Genomic DNA, 24,254 nt, shown 5'->3' with positions numbered 1-24,254 from the left:
CTTAGTAACGAGCAGTCATTCATAACTTAGGAGACAGGTATGTGCAAAGCATTTAATATCATGAAAACAATAATAAAGTAAAAAACACAACAAAATAAAAATACATCAACAATTTATAAAAATAAGGAATAGTTTATCCTTAAAATTAATTAATTAATTAATTGTGGGTTTCTAAAGCGCTAGAATCGACTCCCGAAGGAGTATCTCTGCGCTGTAGACCGCTGGGGAACCCGTCTTGGCTTTCCCTGTGAGATGGTCCCTACTGGGTATCTCCAAGGTGAAACCAGGCATCCCCGGCGTATGTGGGGGGCCGTTGTGGAGATGAGGCAAGCTAATGCCCAGAGTTGCTGAGTGTGATCCCTGGTTAGAGTAGGCACCGAGGCGAGAATTATCGAGTCCGCTGACCCTGGTCCACGACCCTGCCGCGTCGGGGATAGAACCCTGGTCCCGGGCCGTCCTCTGCTTCCGGGTCTGCCGCCTCTAACCAGTGAGCCACACCACTCCACAAAATGACACCAAAACAACAAACATGCACTGTAGGGAACCGGAGATATGAATTTTTAATGATTAAGTGAATACATTGTGCATTCTAGCACCAAAAAACATATCAGGACCAAAGTCAAAGTTTTAGGCCAACTGTGATGGAGCGCAGGTCGGATAGGTTAATGTTAATGTTAAGGGGATTTATAGAGCGTATGGCTACCCAAAGGCTTCCCAGCACTAAGCGGTGAACTGATGAAATGAAAGCGGCAGAGCAGGCCCTTAGTTGACCTCAGTGAACAACCATGTTTTAAATTTTTTTCTACATGTTGCCGCTACAAATGTGAATCTCAACTCCCACGGGAGAGAGTTCCACAGCTTGGGCGCCAGGTGGGAAAAATCTCTCCCACCCCATCTAGCCTTTTTTATTCTAGTGGTTTTTAACAGGTGCTCAGAGCCTGACCTCAAACATCTGTTGGGAAGATATTGGCACACCAGCTTCCTAATCTTGCTGGGCCCTTTGTTATTTATATCTCCGTGGGTTAGGCAAAGTGCTTTGAACCTAATTCTGGCCTCGATCGGAATCAAGTGCAAGTTTCTGAAGTGAGCCAAAATGGATTTGTTCATTGGGATTAGATACAGGAGTCTGACCGCAGCGTTCTGAACTACCTGTAACTTCCTGATCACATATTTGGGTGCGCCCAAGAAGAGTGAATTCCCGTAATCTCGTTGTGAGGTGACCAAGGAATGTATGACCCTTTTCTTTAGCTGTGCAGGGATAAGTATAAGGATCTTGTGCAGCATTTTTAGTAGCCCAAAGCACGTGAGTGCCACCTTCCGTGCCTGGGTCTCCATGGTCAGCTCATTGTCCAAACAAAAGCCAAGGTTCCTTGCGGCTGTACTGGGGGCTGGTGCGGGCCCTAAGCAGCCGGGCCAGCTTGCTAAGGGCCTAGGAATACCTACATTACCAAAGACCATAATTGCAGCAGATCCCCCCTGATCAAGAGTCATTTTTAATTCTTCGGTTACTGCTAGTAGGGCAGATTCCGTACTATGCTGTGGGCGGAATCCCATCTGTGTGGGGTGTAGCAGGAGATGAACTTCCAGAAATTGTGACAACATTTTGTTGACATGCCTCTCCAAAATCTTCATTTTAAATGGAAGCAATGATATTGGACAAACATTTTCAGGTAAGACTACATCCAGATTTGGTTTCTTAGCAGCGGTTTCACTATTGCTTGCTTCCAAACGACGAAGGGAGAGATTTAGCATGTCAACTATTGTGGGCAAGAGGACCTCCATGGCCTTAGCGAGAGTATGTGAGGCCACTGGATCTAAAGGGGAGCATGCTCTAATCTCTTTAATAATCATTTGTGCTGTGTTGGTGTCCAGATCAGGGAAGAAGGATAGGACAGGGCTTACGACCTCCTGCTGACCTAACCTAATTCTGGAATAGCAGGGTCATTCCAAGTTGAATTCCCCTGAAAAGAGCTATAGATATTTTCGACCTTTTCATGAAAATAAGTGGCTAGCCCATTACATTTCTCTTTAGAAGCTAGATGGTAAGGAGTGTCTTTATTGGTCGTTGTTAAAGATGTTATTACTCTAAACAGCTCTTTAGAGGAATTGTGCGCCTGCATGACCTTTTTCTCAAAGAACACTGCTTGAGCCTCTTTAATTTTCACATGGTAGTTTTTAATCGCTTGTCTATATTTCTCTTTAAGTGAGGGATCAAAGGCCTTCTCCAGTCTTTTTCCAATTTTCGCAGTCTTTTTTCAACAGTACTAGGTGGCCATTAAACCATGGGGCCTTTTTGGGCTGGTTAGTTCAGTTGGAGTTCATGAGGGGAGCGGCTCCCTCCAGTGCCCGAGGACCCACCCTTCCCAGTTAGCATAAGTTTCGTCAATATTTCTCCCAGCATTAAAGCCTGTTGATTGCAAAGCTTCTACCCAGATTTCAGATCTCAATTTAGCCCAGTATCTCAGCTTGGGTGATGGGACTGATTTAGTGGGTCGAGGAGAAGTCCTTTCGGTCTCCATCTTCTCCAAGCTGATGGTAATAAGATAATGATCTGACCAAGGTACTGTAGTCTGTAGATGTACTAGTATTTTTAGGTCATTTGTTATAACTGGATCAAGTATATGCCCTCTCGCGTGAGTAGCTGCTGTTATAAGCTGAGAGAGTTCCAGACTCTCTAATTCCTGTTCCAACCTCACCACATTCTGGCTGCTATGATCTCCAAAGTGCAGGTTCAGGTCCCTTAAGATAGTTACGTGGGATTTCTTCATCAAGAGGCTGGAGACTGTCTCTATAAATCCCTCTAACACGTTGTTTCCGATCCAGGGGGCCTGTATATTAACAGCGCTGAGAAAGTGTGGGTTGGTGAAAAGGTGATGGTAAATTGGCCACACTCACAGTCTGGGATATTGAGTTGCTGAAAGAGACACTTGAATTCTTCCCTGATCAAGATCGCGAGTCCTCCTCCCACCTTTCCTATTTGATTAAGCATGTGCATATGGAACCCCAGTGGCAAAGTCATTACAATATCTGGAGCCCGAGTTGTGGTTGAGCCAGGTCTCGGTGACAAATAATACATCAAATCTATCCTCCTCCAGCAGCATCCAAATTTGCATTTGATGCTTGTGGAGCGAGTGACTGTTGATGAGGCTAGGACCCAGTCAAAAGTTTACCTTTGGTCTTAGTCTTTTTCTTGGAGCTGTTCTCTCGAAGATGGGCTCATCAGCGGGTCCTCTAGTTTCTCGGATCTAAAGTTCGAGTAGATGATGGCGGCCCGCTGCAGTACAGTGGCTTGGAAAAAAGATGTGCATCGAATCCTCTGCGTCGTCGGTGATGAGGGTCTTGAAGTAGTCCTCAAAGGCTTCCATCTCAATCTCAAGTTGTGCTCTGCCTTGAGATTTTTATATGGAGGAACTAGTAAGGTTGATACAATTTGTGAGTTGACATCAATGGCTTCTCTCTCTACGTCGAACTTGTCTCTTCCTGGAGCTTGTTTGCAAAACTTTGCAGTCATTTTTAAAACCTTCAAATCATGACGTTTCTTTGTTCCTTTGTGGAAAATAAGTGTCCACTAGCTCAGTCCAAGGGCTCATAGACTGGGGCCTAGAACTCAAATTCTCACAATGCACCTGTACAGTCCTGGAAATATCCAGGATCAACTAGTCAACTGGGGTGATCCCATATTTGGGCTGCAGGTGACTTCTTCCAACTCTGTTGTACTTATTACTGATCAGGTGGTCCACTCCTTTTCCTTTAAATCAGACACAGTCCTTTCTTTGTGGAACCTTGGGAGAGAAACCGGTGCAGTCCTTTTGAGTGCAAGCCTTCTATGGTTCAGTCCAAGGGTCCAGCAAGGCAGTCCTTCTTCTTCTTTTGTTCCAAGCAATGTTCTAAGGAGCTCCTGCAGCTCTTCCATATTTACTCTCCATTCTGTGCTTGCAAAAGGGGTGGATACCCCAACTAATAGGAGTAAAGTTACCTTCCTCTGCTATGACCACTTCCTGCAAAGTGTGACATAGTTGTGAACCAGAATGCACTGTTCTTACAAGAATCAAAAATGGAGAAAATCCTTGATGCATGTGGCTGTAACCCAACACAAAGGTGTGGCTAACAACTGACTGCACTCCCCTTCCATCCCCTCTTGTGATGTAATTAGGGAGGCTCCCATCTGGCTGGGATTAAGGAAGTGGGGGTTGGCCTGGGTCCTGTTACATCTGTTCTACTGCCTTTGAAATACAGCTTATCTCCCCAGCCCCCTTCCTCTCTCTGGCTTCGCCAGGAAGCAAATCTTCTCCCACCAAATGACTATATAATTTCAGCCCAGATCTCTTCACACCTACTCAGGGAGCAGCTTGGCCCAGGCTGTCAGAGGCTTACCAATCAGATGAGGCTGCTACAGGGATGCTTTAGGTAACTTCAGGCTAGTTTGTTCTAAAACTACTTTCCTGTAATAATTATAATAAATCTGACTTTGGAAAATTGTTTGATTTATTGTTACCATTATTTTGATACTTCGAATGCTATTGCTAGCTATCTCAGAAGCAAAGATCCACTTTATTTAGTTTAATAAAGCCTTCCCATGTTAAGCTGAGGAGCTAGCAGCACTACAGTGAGAAAACCAAGTTTGGCTGTTTTCCCTACCAGGCCATATAAAACATATTTTATATTGTCCCTGATTTTTATAACAAGGCACCCTACCCTTGGGGCACCCAGTGCAGACCATAGGGGTGACTTATAAGTTATACAATGGTGGCTTTGGGATGTACTTTAATTCCAAAGTCGAATTTTGATATAGTTGTATTTTAAAAGCAGCCTTTAAAATTACACTAGACACCATAGCAGTGCACACTTAAGTGCATTAAGTCCACTGGGTTCTCTAAACCTACATTCTCTGCCATATACTAGGGACTTACATGTAGGTTGTCTTAGCCAATTAGAAGCATACCAATAACCATAGACCTTTAGAGGACAGAGCACTGACTCTGGGCCAGGTCAGCAGAAGCCAGGGCAATTTCAGAGTCAGTAACCACCAGCATCCGTCAAGAAATGGGGGTGATCAGGGCAAAAAGGATGACTTTCTTTCCTACCCATACCTTTACAGAACAATGCATTTACATTATTGAAACAGCTGCAATCTAACACTCATCCCAACTATAGCATTTACCCACATTTCTACCCTAAAACTATAACACTCCAGCCTGACTGAGTAGGGGCCATTAGAAGAAGGACATTAACCGCTTCCGTGCGGCGCCGTAGCCGCGCCCTGTGCTGGACATTCCAGAACAGGGCGCGGTCGTGACGGAACCGTTCCGTCATCAGCACAGCTCAGCCGTGACTGATGATGGAACGGTTCCGTCACCAGCATCGAAGGGGTTAAACACCACCATGGTGGAAAGTGTAATGTTCTTTTTTTCTGTCTGTCACCTCCAGTTTTCAGACAAAAAAACAATAATGCCCCACACCCGTGAGAGAGCGCAAACTGATTTAATTGTATGAGTACATCACACTTACCTGTAGTAAGCACAAAACATGAAGAGAAATGCCATGAGTGCTAATAGTATCTGAAATATTCTAAATGTATAGCTAATATAGAGATTTAAGTAGAAGTGGAACTAATACAGAAATGTGTGACATTATATGACTTTATTAGATGTGATTATTTTTGAATCCATGTCGTGAAGCTGATAAAACATAAGGTGGTATGTGGTTAAGAGCAGAACGTGGTAGGCCTCAGGGCCAGAGCTGGAGCTAAAAGGGAAGGTGTTTCTTTTCACGACACAGATTGTTTTAACGTTTTTGGTCATTGCATAAATGGGCTAGGATTTATAAAAATGTTTACTGAATAATAAAATAAGAGTATTAACATGCTTTAATTAAATGAAGAAGTTGAGTGCTATAATCATAATGAGAAATATTGTAGGCCTGAAATGTTTTAGCATTGATTTACACGTACATGTCTGGGCTGAGAAATGTTGCAAGCCTTTTTAGAAGTCTATGAGAGTTGGGTTCTTGGCGGCAGATATCTGTCTGCAACAGGAAAGGGGGGATCCAATTATAAATGAATGAATAGAGGTCTGTTCAGTGGACGGCCCAGACATGGAGGAGGGTTCTGGAATGTTTAAGGGGTATCAGCGGGCCGGAGAAGAGACTGAGAAGCAAGGTCAACTCTAACGTCTGAGGCCCAATACAAAGCATCATGGAAAAAGCCTGAAGTTGCACCACGTGAGAGGCGTTTCGCAAGGGGCGTCTCAAATGTTGTTGACTGTTTTGTATTAGGGACAGCACCCCTGGGTGGAGTTAGAGCAGAGACCTGAGGACCCTTTAGAGAGCGGATGGGTAGGCAGTGAGGGGTCATGACTGGAGAACTTTAGGTTTTCACCAAGAGACTTAGAGTGGGTGACTTCCCTTGGGGGTCATTCATTGCTGACACCTTTGTTAGGTTGGGATTTGGTTAAGTAGGGATACCATCTAGAACAGGGTAGGGACGCCTAACCTGTGTTTGTTTTCCTCCAATCTAAATGAAGGAGCGATATGCGTCTATGCTGATAGCTTTACTATTTTTAGAACTTGTGTTAGTGATTTCTGTTGCTCGTCTGAGGGCTTTTCGAGAGCACATGTATGTAATTGGACCTGTGTATCTCGTGAATCTCATTCTGAGATGTCTGTATTTGCAGCTCATTATATCTTTACAATAAACTTTTGAAACCTAGAAGTTGTCCGTGATCTTTGAGAGTAGAGTCCTTTATTGGGTGAACTAACTTGCAGATAGGTGTACTGTTTTCTTCCAAGACAGGCAACAAAGGTTCAGTCGACCAGATCGAGGTTTGGATCAATAGATATAAGGTATCGATCAAAATCTCGCCCTTTCAGTTGGTAGCTATAGAGGATGGTTGCCTTCTTGAGGACGGTGACCTAGGCCAGGTTAGCTTACCCCAAGGCCCCTAGAAATCGATGATCGGAAGAACAGCCCGCAGAAGAAGATCCGGATGACGTGAGACAGAAAAAGCAGCAGTATCGGTCGAGAGTGAGTATAAAGGGTTATGCGTGTTAGATTGCGGTGTTTTGTATTGTATTTATGTTGTAATGTTTGGCGGAGTTGAATGTCTGTAGAGTGACTGTGGAACAGGTTGTGAGCGCGCGCAACCGGTGAAAATCTTAAGTTCAAGGAGAGCTTAAGTGGTTCGGGTGTATCGGACACCTAGAGTAATTGTCAACTAGTGTGAAGGGGGTCATGAGGTACCATTGATCACCCGAGAGACCGAGATAGGGGGAACGTAAGAGTGAGTGCGTGAGTAACGGACGCTGGTCGGAAGTTACTGTGTGTGTAAGCAACCTATCAGAGAGACGATAGACATCTCGTCAGTTGTGTTGACAATTACAGATAGACTGTGGACGTACAGTCGAGAGAAGTGACCGCTTGGTTGGAAGTAGTCATTTTTCGGTGTATGAATGGGACGCATGCATAACCGGGAGACGAGTTGAGAAAGGAGGGGTGCTGCTGCGAAGCGGAGAAAAGTGACGTCAGGTGGTGTCGCGACGTGATTGGCCGACAGGAGAAAGACCGCGCTGTGATAGGCCAAGCTAGCAAAGCCGCGACAGGATTGGTGGATTGTCATCAGGAAGTAAACAGAGTAGCGAGGCTGGATTTTGTGCGCATAATTATGAAGTGTTTTAAATGGTTGAAAGCGCTGTTTAGGAAAGAGAAGGGAGGATCGTATGAAGGGGAAGAAGCCCCGCCGGAGGGTACGCCAGCTCGTTATATGGCAGTAAATGTTGGGTTGCATACGATCCTTTGGATATCAGAGTGGAGTAAGATTACTGAAGGAAATGAGGAACTGACGTTCCCGAAGTACGGGACGTTCAGATTAGAGGTGTTACATCGATTGAAATCAGTCATGACCTCAAAGAGACCCTTGCCTAGACCAACCCAGTTCGAAGCCCTTGATGCCTGGCTTAGGGCAGCGCATGAAAGGAATATGAACAGACGACAAGAAAGGGTGAAACGCTCGGTAAGGGCAGTGCAGGATGCCAGGTGGGATGCGGATGCTAAAAGATGGAGAGTGCATAATTTGGAAATAAATAAACTGTACCCAGTGTTAGAGGCGCCAGTAAATAAAAGTCCCCTGGAAGAAGATGATGAGAGCGAAACAGAGGACAGCCTGATAAACAGATTACTGACAGACAGGCCACCCCCGTATAATAGAGCAGGGGGAGAGGTCGAGAATACTGAAGGAGCAAAGGGGGGCAATGCAGGAGAGCATAGACCGCTTCCCAGTTCAGAGTGGGATCCTGAGCCAAAGAAAGAGTTGCTCCAGCCTAGTCAGGTGCAACAGGTAGTCGGTAGGTTTGTGGTACAAAGAGCGCCGGAAACGGAAAGCGCCACATCCTACCCATTACCAGATGCACTACAGGTACCTGTTACCATAGGTCCTATAATATCGATATATGACCAAGAGAGAGCAAAAGGGGAAGAACGGAAACGGAAAGACAGAGAAAGAGCAGAACAGGCAAGGAGGAACGATACCACTAATTCTCCAAGTCAGATGCCGATACCCAGAGAGTGGAGCACCCCGATGCACACAGTAGGGGACCCAGGAGGAGATCCTGGGGGCCCTAGATGGCCAATGGATCTGAGGGGATCTGGACGAAAATCCTTTCAAGAGCTAAATGAGTACATGAAGCAGTGGGACGAGGCAGTGAAGGCTCAAAAGTGCATCAATGCGGCAGAAGCAGAAAGGGAAAGTCAGGACAGCCGAGCACGGACTCACTGCGGGGCTGGGGAGAGTAGTCCGGAGTGGGACTGTAGAGGGAGTAGGGGAGTCACCCATTGGGCCCGGAAGGGAGGTAGAACAGATCTGGAAAACGGGGGCCCCGGGAGTGGAGGGGTGGCGTGCCCAATACTCAGTGAAGGGGAGAGGAGAGCGCAAGAGTACAGGAACAGCTTTAAGTGTCCACACTGTGTGCCTGGCACCAGAGAACAGAATGGGAGTTGTGAGAGGTCGCACCATAGTCCCTGTGATGACAGAAATGAGCGCAGCCCAGGGAATATGGGGAACCAGGAAGGATCGTATCGGATACTGAGCGATACGAGGCAAAGGGAGTGTAGCGACCAGAGGGAAAATAACAGAGAGATGTGCGGTGAGAGGAGAGAAGAAGACGAGAGTGGGCAGAGAGAGAGTAGGGATAACAGGCCCGTGTTCCATCACCTTCCAAGATCGGATGGCCGAGCATGGGACCTGGAGAGATGGGAGCAAGGGAGGCCACCCATTAACTCTCCTGAGCCCAAACGCAGAGCTCGAAGTTGGGATGGTAGGGAGACCAGCGAGCCCCCTTCGAAAGACATATTGCGAGCTGAGATAAAAGCCAAGAGACTTGATGTCTCCAGTTTAAGGTCAGACCTGGATGACATGGTAGATGGTACCCTGCCTTTAGAAAGAATGGAAATGTATGAGCAGGATGAAATACTGTATATGGCAAAGGACATCACTCGAAAGGCGAGAGCAGTCCATGAGAAGTTAGTCGAACTAGCAGGCAAATATATGGTGGACTTGTCAAGAACCAAAGCATTACAGGGTAACCACAGGCTACATTACTCAGATCGGGACCTAGATGAGAGGAGAACGATTGGGCTGAAAACACACATAAGGGAACTGATTACTGGAATTAGGACATGGAGGGCACTAGATAAGTGGGAAGAGAGGTGGTCCAAGAAAGGGACCGGCAGAAGAAGCATGATTGGTATGACACCAGGACAGCAGGGAATAGAAGCTTACCCTTTGCGTGAAGTTGCAAATGGGAACTATGTACATGTCCCTTGGAGTAGGGGAGATTTAGCTGCTTTTACCACTTCTTTCCCCAAGTTACGAGAGAACCCTGTGGAGTGGTACAAGCAAGTCGAGAGGTTTGTAAAAATTTCCAAGGTCCTATGGATAGATCTGAACACGTTGTTTGACATTGTAGTACCAGGCGATCTATGGACAGCATGCAAGGTTAGCGCTGAGTGGCCCACAACGGAGCCAGAGAGAGATGCCAAGACTAATGGGCCGTCCGAGATTGTGATGGCAAAATTCGAGAGAGTGATGACTTGGCTGAAAGAGAAGGTGCCAATGCAAGACATAGATTGGGTCAGAATAGACCGAACAAGACAGGAACCCAAAGAGACAGTTCATGAATATTACGAGAGATTGCTGAAGGCGTTTAAACAGTATAGCGGCTTGGATGTAATGGATCCAAAAGACATAGGGCAATTCGTGTCCAAGTTCGTCCTGGGACTGAGACCGGATATTAGTTTAATGATTCAGCAACACTCGATCTGTTGGCAAAGTAAACCCCTAGACGAAATATTGAGATATGCCAGGTACTGCTGTGATGAGATAGATTCCAAGGCTAAGAAACTAAAAGAAAAGTTGATGGTGGTACAGATGCAAGCAGCCGGGAAGGGGGGACCACAGCAACAGCAGCAAGGGACAGGTACAGGAGGAAAGAAGCAGTACAGTCAGAACAAGGGTAATGAGGAGAGTTCCACCTTTAGACCCAGAATAGACATCGCTACCTTGAAGAAAACGACTAGGTGCCACCAGTGTAACGAGCTGGGGCATTGGAAACGCGAGTGCCCCTACAATGTAGAGATAGGAGAGCAAGAGATAGAGGAGGAAGAGGTCCAGAGCGCACCTACAAGAGGGGTAACGCCATACCAAGGAAAGGTGCTCAAAGGGGGGGGGGCTCCTCCCCGAGCCCAGTTCCCGCAACCTCCTCGAGTAGGGAGTATGGGTAAGACCTATAGACAAATGCCCCTGTTTGTGGAAGGTGAAGAGTGCTATTATGTGGACCCATTAACCGGACAGAGAGTGGAAAGAGAAGACTGCACCCTTGGGGCAGCCTTAGAGGTAGATCAGAGGGGACCCTATGTGGAAGCAGAAGTAGCAGGGTGCCCTACGACATTTCTGGTGGACACAGGAGCCACTAGATCTACGATCAGATCAGCTGCAGTTCCAGACCTGCCCATGTCTGGAGAGACCATACAGGTGGTAGGGGTCGCAAACAGGAGAATAACCAGCCAATTGACAGAACCGGTACAGGTGAAAATAGGGAAGTACAGCGATGAGCACCAATTTGTGGTTTGCGATTCAAGCCCTGTGTGTCTGCTAGGAAGAGACCTGTTGTGTAAATTGAATTGTACTATATATTGTACACCTCAGGGAGTGGAGGTATTGACTAATGATGATGATGCAGATTTCAAAGTTGCGAATTCAAGGATATGTGTGGAGCTGTACCCTACTTTGACAGTAGACGAGCTTCCCTGGGACTTGAGAGAGACAGTGGCATCAGAAGTATGGGATTTCACTGGGGAAGAAATTGGATTGGTCAAAGGGGTAGACCCAGTGAAAATTGTAGTGAAGCCGCATGCTGAGTTCCCAAGAACACCCCAATATAAATTGACTCCAGAAACGATTGCAGGCATAAAACCCGTGATCGAGTCTATGATTAAACAGGGAATACTGAAAGAAATCGTGGGTAGTCCATGCAACTCCCCGATTATGGGTCTGCAGAAACCAAATGGGAAATTTCGGATAGTGCAGGACCTTCGAAAGATTAATAACATAGTCGTTTCATGTTGTCCAGTGGTACCGAATCCATCAGTGATACTGTTTCAGATTCCATTCCAAGCAGAATGGTTCACTGTGATCGATCTTTGTCAGGCTTTCTTTTCGATCCCTTTGGACGAAGATAGCCATTTTCTTTTCGCATTTAAGCTGGAAAATCGCGTCCTAACATGGTGTCGTATCCCTCAGGGGTATACAGAGAGTCCATCGATCTTTAACCAGCTTCTGAAGAAAAATCTTGAAAGTCTAGTGCTGCCCCAGAAGTCAGTTCTGGTCCAGTACATAGACGACCTCCTTGTGGCGTCAGAAACAGAAGAAGCTTGCAGGGAAGACTCCATTGCTTTGTTAAATCACCTAGCTGCCAATGGGCATAAGGTGTCCCCGGGAAAATTGCAGTACTGCCTGACAGAGGTGCAGTACTTGGGACACAGAATTGAGAAAGGCAAACGAAAGGTGTCACCAGACAGGATAGAGGCGATCATGAAAATGAACGCGCCTAAGACACAGAGAGAGGTCAGGATGTTCCTAGGGATGGTGGGTTATTGCCGACAGTGGATCGTGAACTTTTCACTGAAAGCAAAGCCCTTGCAAAAACTGACGCACAAGGAGGTGAGTGATCCGGTACCATGGGACAAAGACTGTTTGATGGCGTTCCTACAGTTGAGAGAGGACCTGTGTCGTGCTCCGGCATTGGGAATGCCTGATTACAATAAACAATTTTTTCTTTACTGTTGTGAGAGAGAAGGTTGCGCGTTGTCTGTGTTGGTCCAAATCCATGGGAATGCCCGTAGACCAGTTGCTTATTTCTCGGCTACTTTAGACCCAGTAGCCGCAGCGTTGCCCGGATGTCTCAAATCCGTTGCTGCAACGGGTGTCAGCATTGAGAGATGTGAAAATATCGTCATGGGGCACCCGTTAGAGGTGTGCGTTCCACATTCTGTTGAACTATTGATGACCAGGACCAAAACACAGCATCTGACCAACAGTAGGCTCACGCGCTATGAGCAAGTTATTCTTGCTGCAGAGAATGTGACCCTCAAGAGATGCTCTGTTTTGAACCCTGCTACCTTAATGCCACTTCCAAATGATATTGATGATGATGATGAATATACAGACCATGACTGTCTCAATGTGACTGAACTATGCACCAAACCCAGACCCGACATCGTAGATGAGCCACTGACCGACCCAGACGAAGTTTTCTTTGTCGATGGCTCATGTGTAAGAGACGAAGTTGGGCAATTGAGAGCAGCTTATGCTGTTTGTACAATTGAAGGAGTTGTGGAAGCTGGGTGCCTGGAAGGAGTACACTCCGCTCAGGTAGCCGAGATTATTGCCCTGACACGTGCTTGCTTAGCAGGCAATCAAATTCGAGTCACCATATACACCGACAGCCAGTATGGGTATGGGGTAGTTCATGATTACGGGCAGTTATGGTCTCAAAGAGGGTTCATGACTTCTTCAGGCTCTCCCATTCGCAATGGAGAGTTTGTGCGCCTGTTGTTAGAAGCATTGCAATGTCCAGCAAGTATCGCAGTTGTAAAGTGCATCGCACATACCAGAAATGAGGACTTTGTTTCGAAAGGCAATAGATATGCTGATGAAGTTGCGCGGTATTGCGCGGAACAAGGTTACTCTTTCACAGAGGTGGATGTGGGTGGAATAAATGTAAGAACTGAATTAGCCATGATACTGGAAACTGTTGATACTTGGGATGAACTGTCAATCATGCAAGAAAATGCTCCTGATTCTGAAAAAGAAACATGGGAAAGGGCAGGATGTGTAATGGGTGAGACTCATTTTTGGGTCTCAGCAGACGGCAGAGCAGTGTTGCCCAATGAGATGGTGAGTCCAATGGCTAGACTCATACATGGTCCCGTACACTTAGGGAGAGATGCTATGCTGAGAGTGTTTAGACAGACTTGGTACAATCCTAAGTTTAGAATAGCAGCAGAAGCAGTGTGCCAGCGTTGTGTGACCTGCCAGCAGCTGAACGTAGGAAAAAGAACACCAGTTGCACTAAGTCACATAGGAAGGTCTGGAGGTCCATTCAACAGAATGCAGATAGATTTCATTGAAATGCCAAGATGCAACCGCCTCCGCTATGTCCTGGTGGTTGTTTGTGTGTTCTCCAGATGGGTTGAGGCATACCCTACACGTAGGTGCGACACCCTCACAGTGGCTAAGTTACTGCTTAGAGAACTTATCCCTCGTTTCGGGGTGCCGGCCTTTTTGGAATCAGATAGGGGAACACATTTTAACAGCGAGCTTGTGAAGATGATTTGTGTTGCACTAAATATTGATCAAAAGCTACATTGCAGTTACCGACCAGAAGCTTCAGGAATTGTGGAACAAATCAATGGCACGATCAAGTCCAGAATAGCTAAAGTTTGCTCCTCAACGACTCTGAGTTGGCCTGATGCCCTGCCATTAGTTCTCATGAGCCTTCGTAGTACCCCAGACAGAAGAACAGGGTTGTCACCACATGAGGTGTTAATGGGGAGAGCAATGAGGCTGCCATCTATTCCAGCTACTGCACTGTTAAATATCACAGATGATATGATCCTGGACTATTGTAAGGGGCTGTCTGACGCCATGCGTTCTGTGTCCCTTCAGGTGCAGGCTGCAGAGGTTCCAGCGTGCCAGGGCCCTTGCCATGACCTGTATCCTGGGGACTGGGTCCTGGTGAAGAAACATGTGAGAAGAAGCTGCTTGGATATTCGTTGGCGTGGGCCCTACCAGGTCATCCTGATCACAAACACGGCTGTAAAGGTGGGAGGCCTGCCCAATTGGATCCACGCGTCACATACGAAAAGGGTTCCAGCACCTCTGGAAACAGCTCCTCTCTCGGATGGACGTCCAGCTGAGGACCAAGAAGCCATAGAGGGGGCTAGTCAAGCTGTAGAGGTGCCCGCGGAAGCAGGGAACGAGTCTGACCAAGCTGAGGACGGTCAGTACAACAGCGAAACTGAAGACGCTACAGAAGGAGAAAGTAGCTGGGAGTACGAGTCTGACCCTGACAGGTCTGAAAGAGAGCGAGAACAGACCAGAAGGAGAAGGAGTAGAAGGGCACGTGGAGAAGCAAATTGGCCGCAAAGAAGGAGCTCTAGCCTGAGGTCAACTCCAGAAGCAACCCTTCCTCCGATATCAGAAGACTCAGACCCAGAAGAAGGTGCTCAGGGCGCTGAAGCACCGGACCGAAGAAGGTCAAGAAGAGTGCGTGTGCCTAACAGAAGATACTCCACACCTGAGTGGACATATCTGGCGACAAATGTCTGTGAAACCGGAGACAGGGAGGATCCGAGCGGTGGTGGTGTCCAGTTCTGAGCCCATTATCACCGTGGAAATACGACTGTTGGTACCCGGTGTCGAACAAGAAGGGTCACTAACATTCGTGCTCCCCAGACCTCCCCGCCTCAGCAAGTTAAAACATATGTTTCTTACAGAATTGCAATTCCCCGACTTTGGTACAACGATAACAGCACATGAAGAGCACACTCTTCGCTTGGAAATATTGAACTATGCTATTGAAGCTGCAACCACAAATCTGATAGTTGACTGTTAAAGGATTGTAAATAAAGCAAGCAGAAAAAGAAGATTACCTAGCGCCCAGGAAGCAGAGAATTTTAGGGAATCCCTTGAGTTGATGGAGAAGGGCTAGGGTTGTCTTTTTGAACTGTTAAAGGACTTTTTGCGAAAAAGGCTGTCAGCCTCCAGCTGTGTGGATTCTAAAGACAAAAAGGATTTAAAAAAAGACTGTAAAGGAACGAGAGTAAAGGAACTTTTTGCAAAGATAAAGAGAGAGCTATGGTATCTGACGAAATGGAGGCCGGCACCCCGAACCGCAGAGCTAAATGTATAATAGGTACACTAATAGTAGGAGTGATAATATTAATAGCTTTAGTGGTAACAATTTCTTATGTAAAGGGACATGAAGAAGAGGTAAAGGTAACTGATGTGAGTTCTGTAGTAACGCTTACACCTATTGTTGCTGGTGAGAAAAGGGAAAACACTCAAGAGAAAGCGTTATTGGCTGCAGAAGCCCGCAGGTTACATGTAGACGAGTCCCAAGGAGACTTTAGGTCAAATGCTTATGCTAAACTTTTATATGAATACGTGGATGCCATGGAGGTTAAGGATTGCTACGTCTGCATGCAGTTGCCTGCATCTGTAGATGAAGGAATTCGCTATCATCACCTCCCTCTGACATATGGCATTACATGTAGCTTATTGCTTAGTATATTTTATGAGAGAGATAGTTTTGAATACTATTTCTCAAATTATGATTCAGTGTTGCCAGAAGTCCCAAATTATAAGCAGATGAACAAATGGGATTACTGGAAGAGTGAAGACAGATTGGCCAAGTTCTTCATTCCTTGGATTACCTTAGATACTTCACATGCCCGTAGAAATAATCTGACATGCAAGGTGTCAGAAGTCGAGAAAAAGTTCATAGGGCAGGTGGATGATCGTTACAGGAGACAAAAGATTTTGAAAAAATCAGGACAAGGGAAATTAGATTGGACCGAGGAAGAGAAGTCACATAAGAGAAAGGGTAGTAGTGGTCCAATAGCTTTAGATAAAGCGCAGAGAGGAAAGCTATGTCTTCACCGAGCCAAAACGTATTATGAAAATGTATACGTGGGTGAAGTTGACTGTGAACATGCTTTTAATTTAGAGTACTACACTAAGGATTTCCTGAAGGGAATGCAAGTGATTCCAAATGTGTATTTTGTATGTGGAAGAAATGCTTACGTAAGACTACCTGACAACTGGTATGGATCATGTTACTTGGCAATTGTCTTCCCCAAAATATATCATGCACAAGACTTAGTGATCATTGAGGGTCAGACATCATCGAGGGGAAGGAGAGATGTAGGTGATGCCGAAATGGTTGGAGATGTCTTTGGAGCTATGTTCCCTCTTTTGGGAATAATCCTTAATGATGTTAAAATTAGACGATTGGCAACAGTTGTCGACAGGTTGTCTGCCAGCACTGCTCAGTCCTTAATGCTGGTAGAAGGAGAGATGCAATCGATAAGGGCTATGGTTCTTCAAAATCGGCTTGCATTAGATGTCTTATTAGCAAAAGAGGGCGGAGTCTGTAAGGCTTTGAAGGTCCAGGAATGTTGCACTTACATTCCAGACCTTTCGAAGCCCCTTGAGAAGGTTATTAAGAACATAACTAATATACACAAGGAGATCGAAGACTTGAGTAGAGAAAATGTCTGGGAAAAGGTGGGCCACGGAATGAGTACAGTTGGAGGGTGGTTTTCCGCCTTAGGCAAAAGCTTTGTATGGTACATCCTAAAGCCTATCATCATAATATTGATCTGTGGGATAATATTGTGGGGATTGGTGAGGGTATTCAAATGGTACAGAGCAAGAAGGTCAGAAAGGGCCCAAAGAGAGCAGCTGCAGAGATTGGCTGCCATACAAGATAATCAGTACAGGAGTCTGAGAGCTCTGGAAGCGCAGAGAATGCCAGCAATAACTGCAGTTTAAATGTTAGTGATGACCCCGAGAGGTCATCAAAGGGGGGAACTGAGAGAGCGCAAACTGATTTAATTGTATGAGTACATCACACTTACCTGTAGTAAGCACAAAACATGAAGAGAAATGCCATGAGTGCTAATAGTATCTGAAATATTCTAAATGTATAGCTAATATAGAGATTTAAGTAGAAGTGGAACTAATACAGAAATGTGTGACATTATATGACTTTATTAGATGTGATTATTTTTGAATCCATGTCGTGAAGCTGATAAAACATAAGGTGGTATGTGGTTAAGAGCAGAACGTGGTAGGCCTCAGGGCCAGAGCTGGAGCTAAAAGGGAAGGTGTTTCTTTTCACGACACAGATTGTTTTAACGTTTTTGGTCATTGCATAAATGGGCTAGGATTTATAAAAATGTTTACTGAATAATAAAATAAGAGTATTAACATGCTTTAATTAAATGAAGAAGTTGAGTGCTATAATCATAATGAGAAATATTGTAGGCCTGAAATGTTTTAGCATTGATTTACACGTACATGTCTGGGCTGAGAAATGTTGCAAGCCTTTTTAGAAGTCTATGAGAGTTGGGTTCTTGGCGGCAGATATCTGTCTGCAACAGGAAAGGGGGGATCCAATTATAAATGAATGAATAGAGGTCTGTTCAGTGGACGGCCCAGACATGGAGGAGGGTTCTGGAATGTTTAAGGGGTATCAGCGGGCCGGAGAAGAGACTGAGAAGCAAGGTCAACTCTAACGTCTGAGGCCCAATACAAAGCATCATGGAAAAAGCCTGAAGTTGCACCACGTGAGAGGCGTTTCGCAAGGGGCGTCTCAAATGTTGTTGACTGTTTTGTATTAGGGACAGCACCCCTGGGTGGAGTTAGAGCAGAGACCTGAGGACCCTTTAGAGAGCGGATGGGTAGGCAGTGAGGGGTCATGACTGGAGAACTTTAGGTTTTCACCAAGAGACTTAGAGTGGGTGACTTCCCTTGGGGGTCATTCATTGCTGACACCTTTGTTAGGTTGGGATTTGGTTAAGTAGGGATACCATCTAGAACAGGGTAGGGACGCCTAACCTGTGTTTGTTTTCCTCCAATCTAAATGAAGGAGCGATATGCGTCTATGCTGATAGCTTTACTATTTTTAGAACTTGTGTTAGTGATTTCTGTTGCTCGTCTGAGGGCTTTTCGAGAGCACATGTATGTAATTGGACCTGTGTATCTCGTGAATCTCATTCTGAGATGTCTGTATTTGCAGCTCATTATATCTTTACAATAAACTTTTGAAACCTAGAAGTTGTCCGTGATCTTTGAGAGTAGAGTCCTTTATTGGGTGAACTAACTTGCAGATAGGTGTACTGTTTTCTTCCAAGACAGGCAACAAAGGTTCAGTCGACCAGATCGAGGTTTGGATCAATAGATATAAGGTATCGATCAAAATCTCGCCCTTTCACCCGCTAAATAAATTCCATGGTTTTCTGGATCATTGGTTCTTTGTTTTCCAATAACAAACTCTAACTGTGGGAATTATGTTTTGAAAAACAAACATATCGTTAAAGTTTGGTGAATAGCTGCCAAAACGGATTGCTACTATCCACCAAACATGTTGTACTTAGCAGGAACAGCAATGATGGCAGTTTGAAACAAATTAAGAATTTGCTTAGCCAGTCGTGTTCTAGAATACAATGGACAATGCTCCATCAAGGTTGTGGACCTAATACTCTCCATCACCCTGAAGAACTGTATTCCATCTGTCAAACTAAAATCTGGATCTCAAATTTAAACAGCCATGGAACTAAACTGCGATGCGAAACTGAGTTAAAATAACATGTATTTTTTGTGTTATTTCTTTTTTAGGTTTTTATTTTGATGTCAGGGAGATTACCCCCGAAACTATTGGGATTCACAGATTTAATGCTGAAAATCAGAAGGTAAACCATTAGACAATGTATGTTTGGAAAGCAGATTTTGCAAGCACTCTTCAATCTCAAAAGCATGCTGCTGAGTGGCAGAACGATACATTTTGTGAAGCAATTGACTGTCTCCTAAGTTGGAAGTGCATGATAGCCTAATTTAATGGATGGCGGCATCATGATTGTAGAAAGGAAGTGATTGTGTTTAATAAGGCCAAACACCATTTGCATATCAAATTGAGAAAGTGTTAGTGTGTGAGGTTTTTTTGTGGCCACACCTCACCTTTCACTTGGGTTACCACTTACTGAGGAGCTCCATCAATGTAAAAAAAAATTGAGTTGTGTGTAGAGGGGACCCATGTAGATTTACTGATGCTATTATGGTGCTTCTAAGGATAAAGATACAGTGAAGAAGATCCCTCATGTTCATTTTAGCGCTCGTACAACTTACAACATTTATCACTCCAATAACTTACCTCCCAGATCAGCAGGGTCGTAGCTTCGAAGGGGGTGGGGGGCAGGAGGGTTTTGGGTGTGACACCTCCCCCAATGAACACATTCTTGGCTGGATAGTTGGGTCTGTTGGTTTTTCTTGTCATCTTGGTTTTTCTTGTCATCTTAATTTCACTAAGTGGTTTTAACACGCTCAATTACGGATCAGGAATCTATGTATATTTAGGCCAGATCTACAAAGATTTTGCGTCTGGGTTGCATCACATTTTTGATGCATGCTGACGTAAAATCCTTTACAGTATTTACAAAGCTTGTCAAATATCAATTTGCATGTTTTTTTAGAAATAGTAGCACAATGCAGTGCAATGTGCTGCCTTGCATTACTTTGCATCAGGTAGGCTTTCCTTGAGAGGTGCATGATCATGTGCTTGCATCCACCCATGGATTTTAACACAAACACTTATTTAGATAGGCCCAGATTTCCAAAGATTTTGTGACTGGGTTGTGTCGCTTTTTTGACGCAGCCTGATGCAAAATCCTTTTCGGTATTTATAAAGGCGCACAAATGTTGATTTACATGGTTTTGTAAGAAATGGAATGCAGTGCATTGAGCTGCCCTGGATTACGCTGAGTCAGATAGGTATTCCATGGGTGGTGCATGGGTGTTCCCATGCATCCACGCCTGGATTTTGACTGAAACCCATATTTACAGGGAGCTGTGGACATGGGATTGTGCCAAAATGGTGCAGCTGCCTGAGGCTTGCTTTACAAGAGATACCTTAATTTCTCTTTGTTATTTCTTTCTAACACAAACAAATGGAAGAAGCCTCCAAGAATAGATTTTGTGCAGGAAGGCAATGAAAAGTGTAAGGCTCAGCTTGTCTTTGAGATGGAAGAAGTAGTACTCATCAGGTGTTGGGTGTGACTTTTACGCTCTGTTAATCAAGTTTTTGCTTGGAAAGACTTGTCCTGTGCTTACTCACAGTCAAAGAATTAGAATCAGGCCCCCTTCACTGCCTCTTAGGGTCCAGGGGGATGGACATAAAAACTTGCAGATCCAGAAGAGGAGGAGCCTAACCTGATGATGAGGAACAGGACTTCAGCACTGTGTGTCCCCTTTTCTACTGGAAGAGAAAGTCCACTTGTCGCATTCTGTATGATATGGATCCTAGTTGAGCGGAAGAGGAGATAATATAGGAAGAGCATTTTGCAGGTGAATCACTCTCTGGAATATGAAGCCAATACCCTTTGTGAGCAGATCCATGCATGTTTAGGTGTGGGACTCATTTTTGGAAAACTAACAACATATCCTTTCATAGGTGTTAGGTATGATGGGAAGGTAGGGAGAAGAGTTGCAACAGTAATTTCTAATTGTGGGCAGGTGCAAGGGGACATACCAATCTGTGTCATCATGTCACTAGGACATCGCAACATGCTGTTGTTTACTCTTCTTATGGGTGGCCCTCTTAGGGAAGGTTCAGGCCTATTAAGTATGTGCCTCAGAACAAGAGAATAAAACTGCAGGCAAATACATAGATACCTTCCTCTTTTGTGTTAGGCCCTTACCAGGGCTTTTAAACTCACCAAGAAAGATGTGGGTAAATTCAGAATATGATATAGAGGAGGAAGAGAAAGTACATCCAGTCCCCAGTGGCACATACATCTGCAGCAAGGGTTTTGCCGCTGTATTGACATACATCACGAAAATGCTGGAATAAATAAAAATATTTTGAGTATTCAGAAATTGAAGAGCCGACTCAAGTATGTCTCACATTGTAGGTCCCTTAGCCATGGCACTAAAGGATACTTTCCACCTGGAACTACAGTATAGAAAGATGGTTGTACTGATTTTTTTAATTCTACAAAGGTCTGCATCTCACTGTGAGGTTTGAAAAATATGCTACTTACGCTCTCCATTCCTTCTTGAGAATTTGTGGAGTTTTCCATGAGTAGGTCTGCAGATTTGTCAATGAGGCTGGTAGGCTAGGTTTCTTTACTTTCTGATGTTGCCTTTCAGAGGACTGGCCCTGGCAGCAGGCTCTTGAGTGGTGGACCAGTAGGTGTAGGTCAAGAACTGGAAATAAGAAGCAGTTAAAAAAAGCTATCATGGCCAAACTGAAGTTCATGACAACACAAATGGCACGACCTGGATTTTCTCATGCATTCAGCTTTTAGCAGTTAGAAGCGCACACTTTTGATTTCCGATCAATGACAAGATAGTAGCTTCCTCATTCATCCAAGAAAAATTTATCATCCTGACATCATCCATTTTTATCATTTTATTCTCACTCTTCTGATCAGACTATGAATCCCTTGAAAGGCTATCCCGACTCATGTTTTATGGCAAAGGAAGGACTGCTTCTCTTCAACAACCTTGAAAGCTATATGACTCAGCCTGTAGGGGAGAGGGGAAGATAATTATTTTTTTTGCAGGTGCTTTTTTGTGGTGTAACCCATGCTGCACCATGCTCTCCAGGGAGATAGCATGCTATTTACAGTGGGGATGAGGGGTGGGGCATGCCCTTGTGCACTTAATCTTTCTATCTTGGCCTCTTCCCTTTGGGGCCTTGAGGAGAGGTGCCTTGCTTGCCCTCTGTGCCACCGGCATTAGTCAAGGCACCCTCCATTTGTTCAGTCCTGGGTTGTGAGCTTGCTCCGCTTGCCGTTGGAGTGTTATGGGCGGGATCAAGTGGTCTTCTTTTCTTCAGCCACCCATTACTCATGTACGGTGTTGCAGTGATTACTGGAGAAAGTCTCAGGCTATATTTTCTCCTTACTAGAGCATATGGATGGGTCATTGTTCGGATTTAAGTAGGGCTCTGGCCTTGGAGAGGAGAACGTTCCAAGGCCGCAATAATCTTGGTCAGCAATTGGCCACGCTCCCATTCTATCTAATTTTTTCTACCCATATCAGTGCTATCTTAAAGTTTTTCAAAGGGTGTTTCATTTTAAATATGAATCAAGTTAAATATTATCTCTCATGTTTTCCTTTTTATAATAGGCAAGGTTCTAAACAGAGCTCATTGTAACCCTTTTCTTTATATTTTCATGTCTGTGTTCTCCAGGTTCCTAATTTTCCAAAGGAGATGGAAGTGCGGGCAGTAATTGAGAGTCAATTCATGGCAAAGAGAATTCATGCTGAGAGACTGGGATATAAAATTCGTAAGTTTGATTGTTTTTTTACTTTAAATTGTATTGGTAAGGTAGCAAAACAGACGGCATTCTAAATTATGTGCGCACAAATCGCTATGTGGTTGGCATATTTGGAGTTAGTGATGAACATTTGAGTTAAAGGTGTAATGATCATACCTCCAGCTGCTCCTGGAGCCAAAATAAATGCTGTGACTCATGAGTAGTTTGCCAAACGGTGGCTCCTCTCCTTCTCTCCTTTGCAAAAAAGCCCCAGCAACCTCAATCATTCATATGCTTGTATAGAAAATTATGTCTCAGAAAAGAATTTTTTTGCTTTACATTCGTCTTTTTATCAACATTCAAATAGACATTCCAAAAAGTGTTTTTAAGTATCCTTGTTGCACATTATAACCAATATCCTAAGCATCATTATTGCACATCACTACAAATAAAATGCATACAATTGAAACAATGTTCTTCTCTTGCATACCGTCATTAATACTACATACACACCCTCATCTTTAATTTAAAACCATTTGATATGTATAAGGATATATTTCCTACTTCGTCCTATATATTTTTCAGCTACAGTTTTTTCACATTTTATTCTTTATGCTTTATGACACAATTTATCATTATGTGCTTCATCAATCTTGTACTTCACACAGTCTTAAATCCTTATAATATATAATTCAATACTGGTGTGGCATGTATTACATTTTTTCTCAACACGTGTTTCGGCGTTAAACGCCTTCATCAGGAACGCCACATCAAGACCTCCATATTATATTAGTGACCTGCAAACAAAATTAACCCATTGACCGCAGCGCTAAATTCCGCCGCGGTGTGGGCATTTTAGTCAGTGGGTGGGGTTTGGACGGCCACCGGCCGACCCCCCGCACATGTCCACCGTCACGTGGGACAGCCCCCGGCCGTCCTCAGCATGGAACGGGTTAAAGTTCTACTGAGCCATATATTGCATCCAATTGTAATACTACATCCGTACACTCACTAAATACAGAGTTGGAACCGTCACCTGTCACATGCTTCCATCTTGTGTGGGTGAACATTCATACCATCTCACAGGCCATCACCAGTGAGACAGAAGAATCCCTGAGAGTTTAGGTCAGACCCTGTCAACTCATGTGAAAAAAAGTGGAGCCCCTTGCTTTATTCAGGTAGTACAACTATTGGCACCACTGTCTCTGTCTGTGTCATATGACCTAGTTCATGTGCTATGTGTATATATGTATAATATTTATTTATGTCACCTACTCATGCAGGTGTGTCTTCAGGCTATAGAATATCTTTTTACCAATAATGTTCATGGCGATGTCCAAATCATGAAACTCTTGAATTAAAGGGTAAAAACCTCAAACTGGAACAAGGGCTTAATAATCCGCTGCATAAATGAAACACCAAAAAATAAAATAAAGCTATCCCCTCATATTAGGCTCAACAAACCTGGTATAACCTAAAAACAGTGCTTTAAATGGTATGGTATGTAAACTAGCTGAAACTTTTGTGAACAGGCAGCTTACCACGTTCCTGGAAGAAAATAATATACTACACACTAATCAGGCGGGCTTTAGAGCTCAGCATTCTACAGAGTCCGCCCTTCTGTTCACGATCGAAACTCTACGGGCTGCTATGGATCAGG

At 44.6% G+C, this 24,254-nt stretch overlaps 1 protein-coding gene across 1 annotated transcript in view; it reads left to right on the top strand.

The window, feature by feature from the left end:
* The window catches only part of XYLB (xylulokinase), a 1,059,043-nt gene that overhangs the window by 402,067 nt on the left and 632,722 nt on the right, over window positions 1–24,254 (top strand). Inside the window, exons 14-15 of the mRNA XM_078664347.1 lie at window positions 18,954–19,027; window positions 22,528–22,624. Of these exons, the coding sequence (XP_078520473.1) occupies window positions 18,954–19,027; window positions 22,528–22,624 (171 nt within the window). The remainder of the gene's footprint in view (window positions 1–18,953; window positions 19,028–22,527; window positions 22,625–24,254) is intronic.

Source organism: Lissotriton helveticus, chromosome 10 (assembly GCF_964261635.1).
Source record: "Lissotriton helveticus chromosome 10, aLisHel1.1, whole genome shotgun sequence".
In the NCBI taxonomy this organism is placed as follows: Eukaryota; Metazoa; Chordata; class Amphibia; order Caudata; family Salamandridae; genus Lissotriton; species Lissotriton helveticus.
This window is presented reverse-complemented; position numbering and strand designations above follow the sequence as displayed.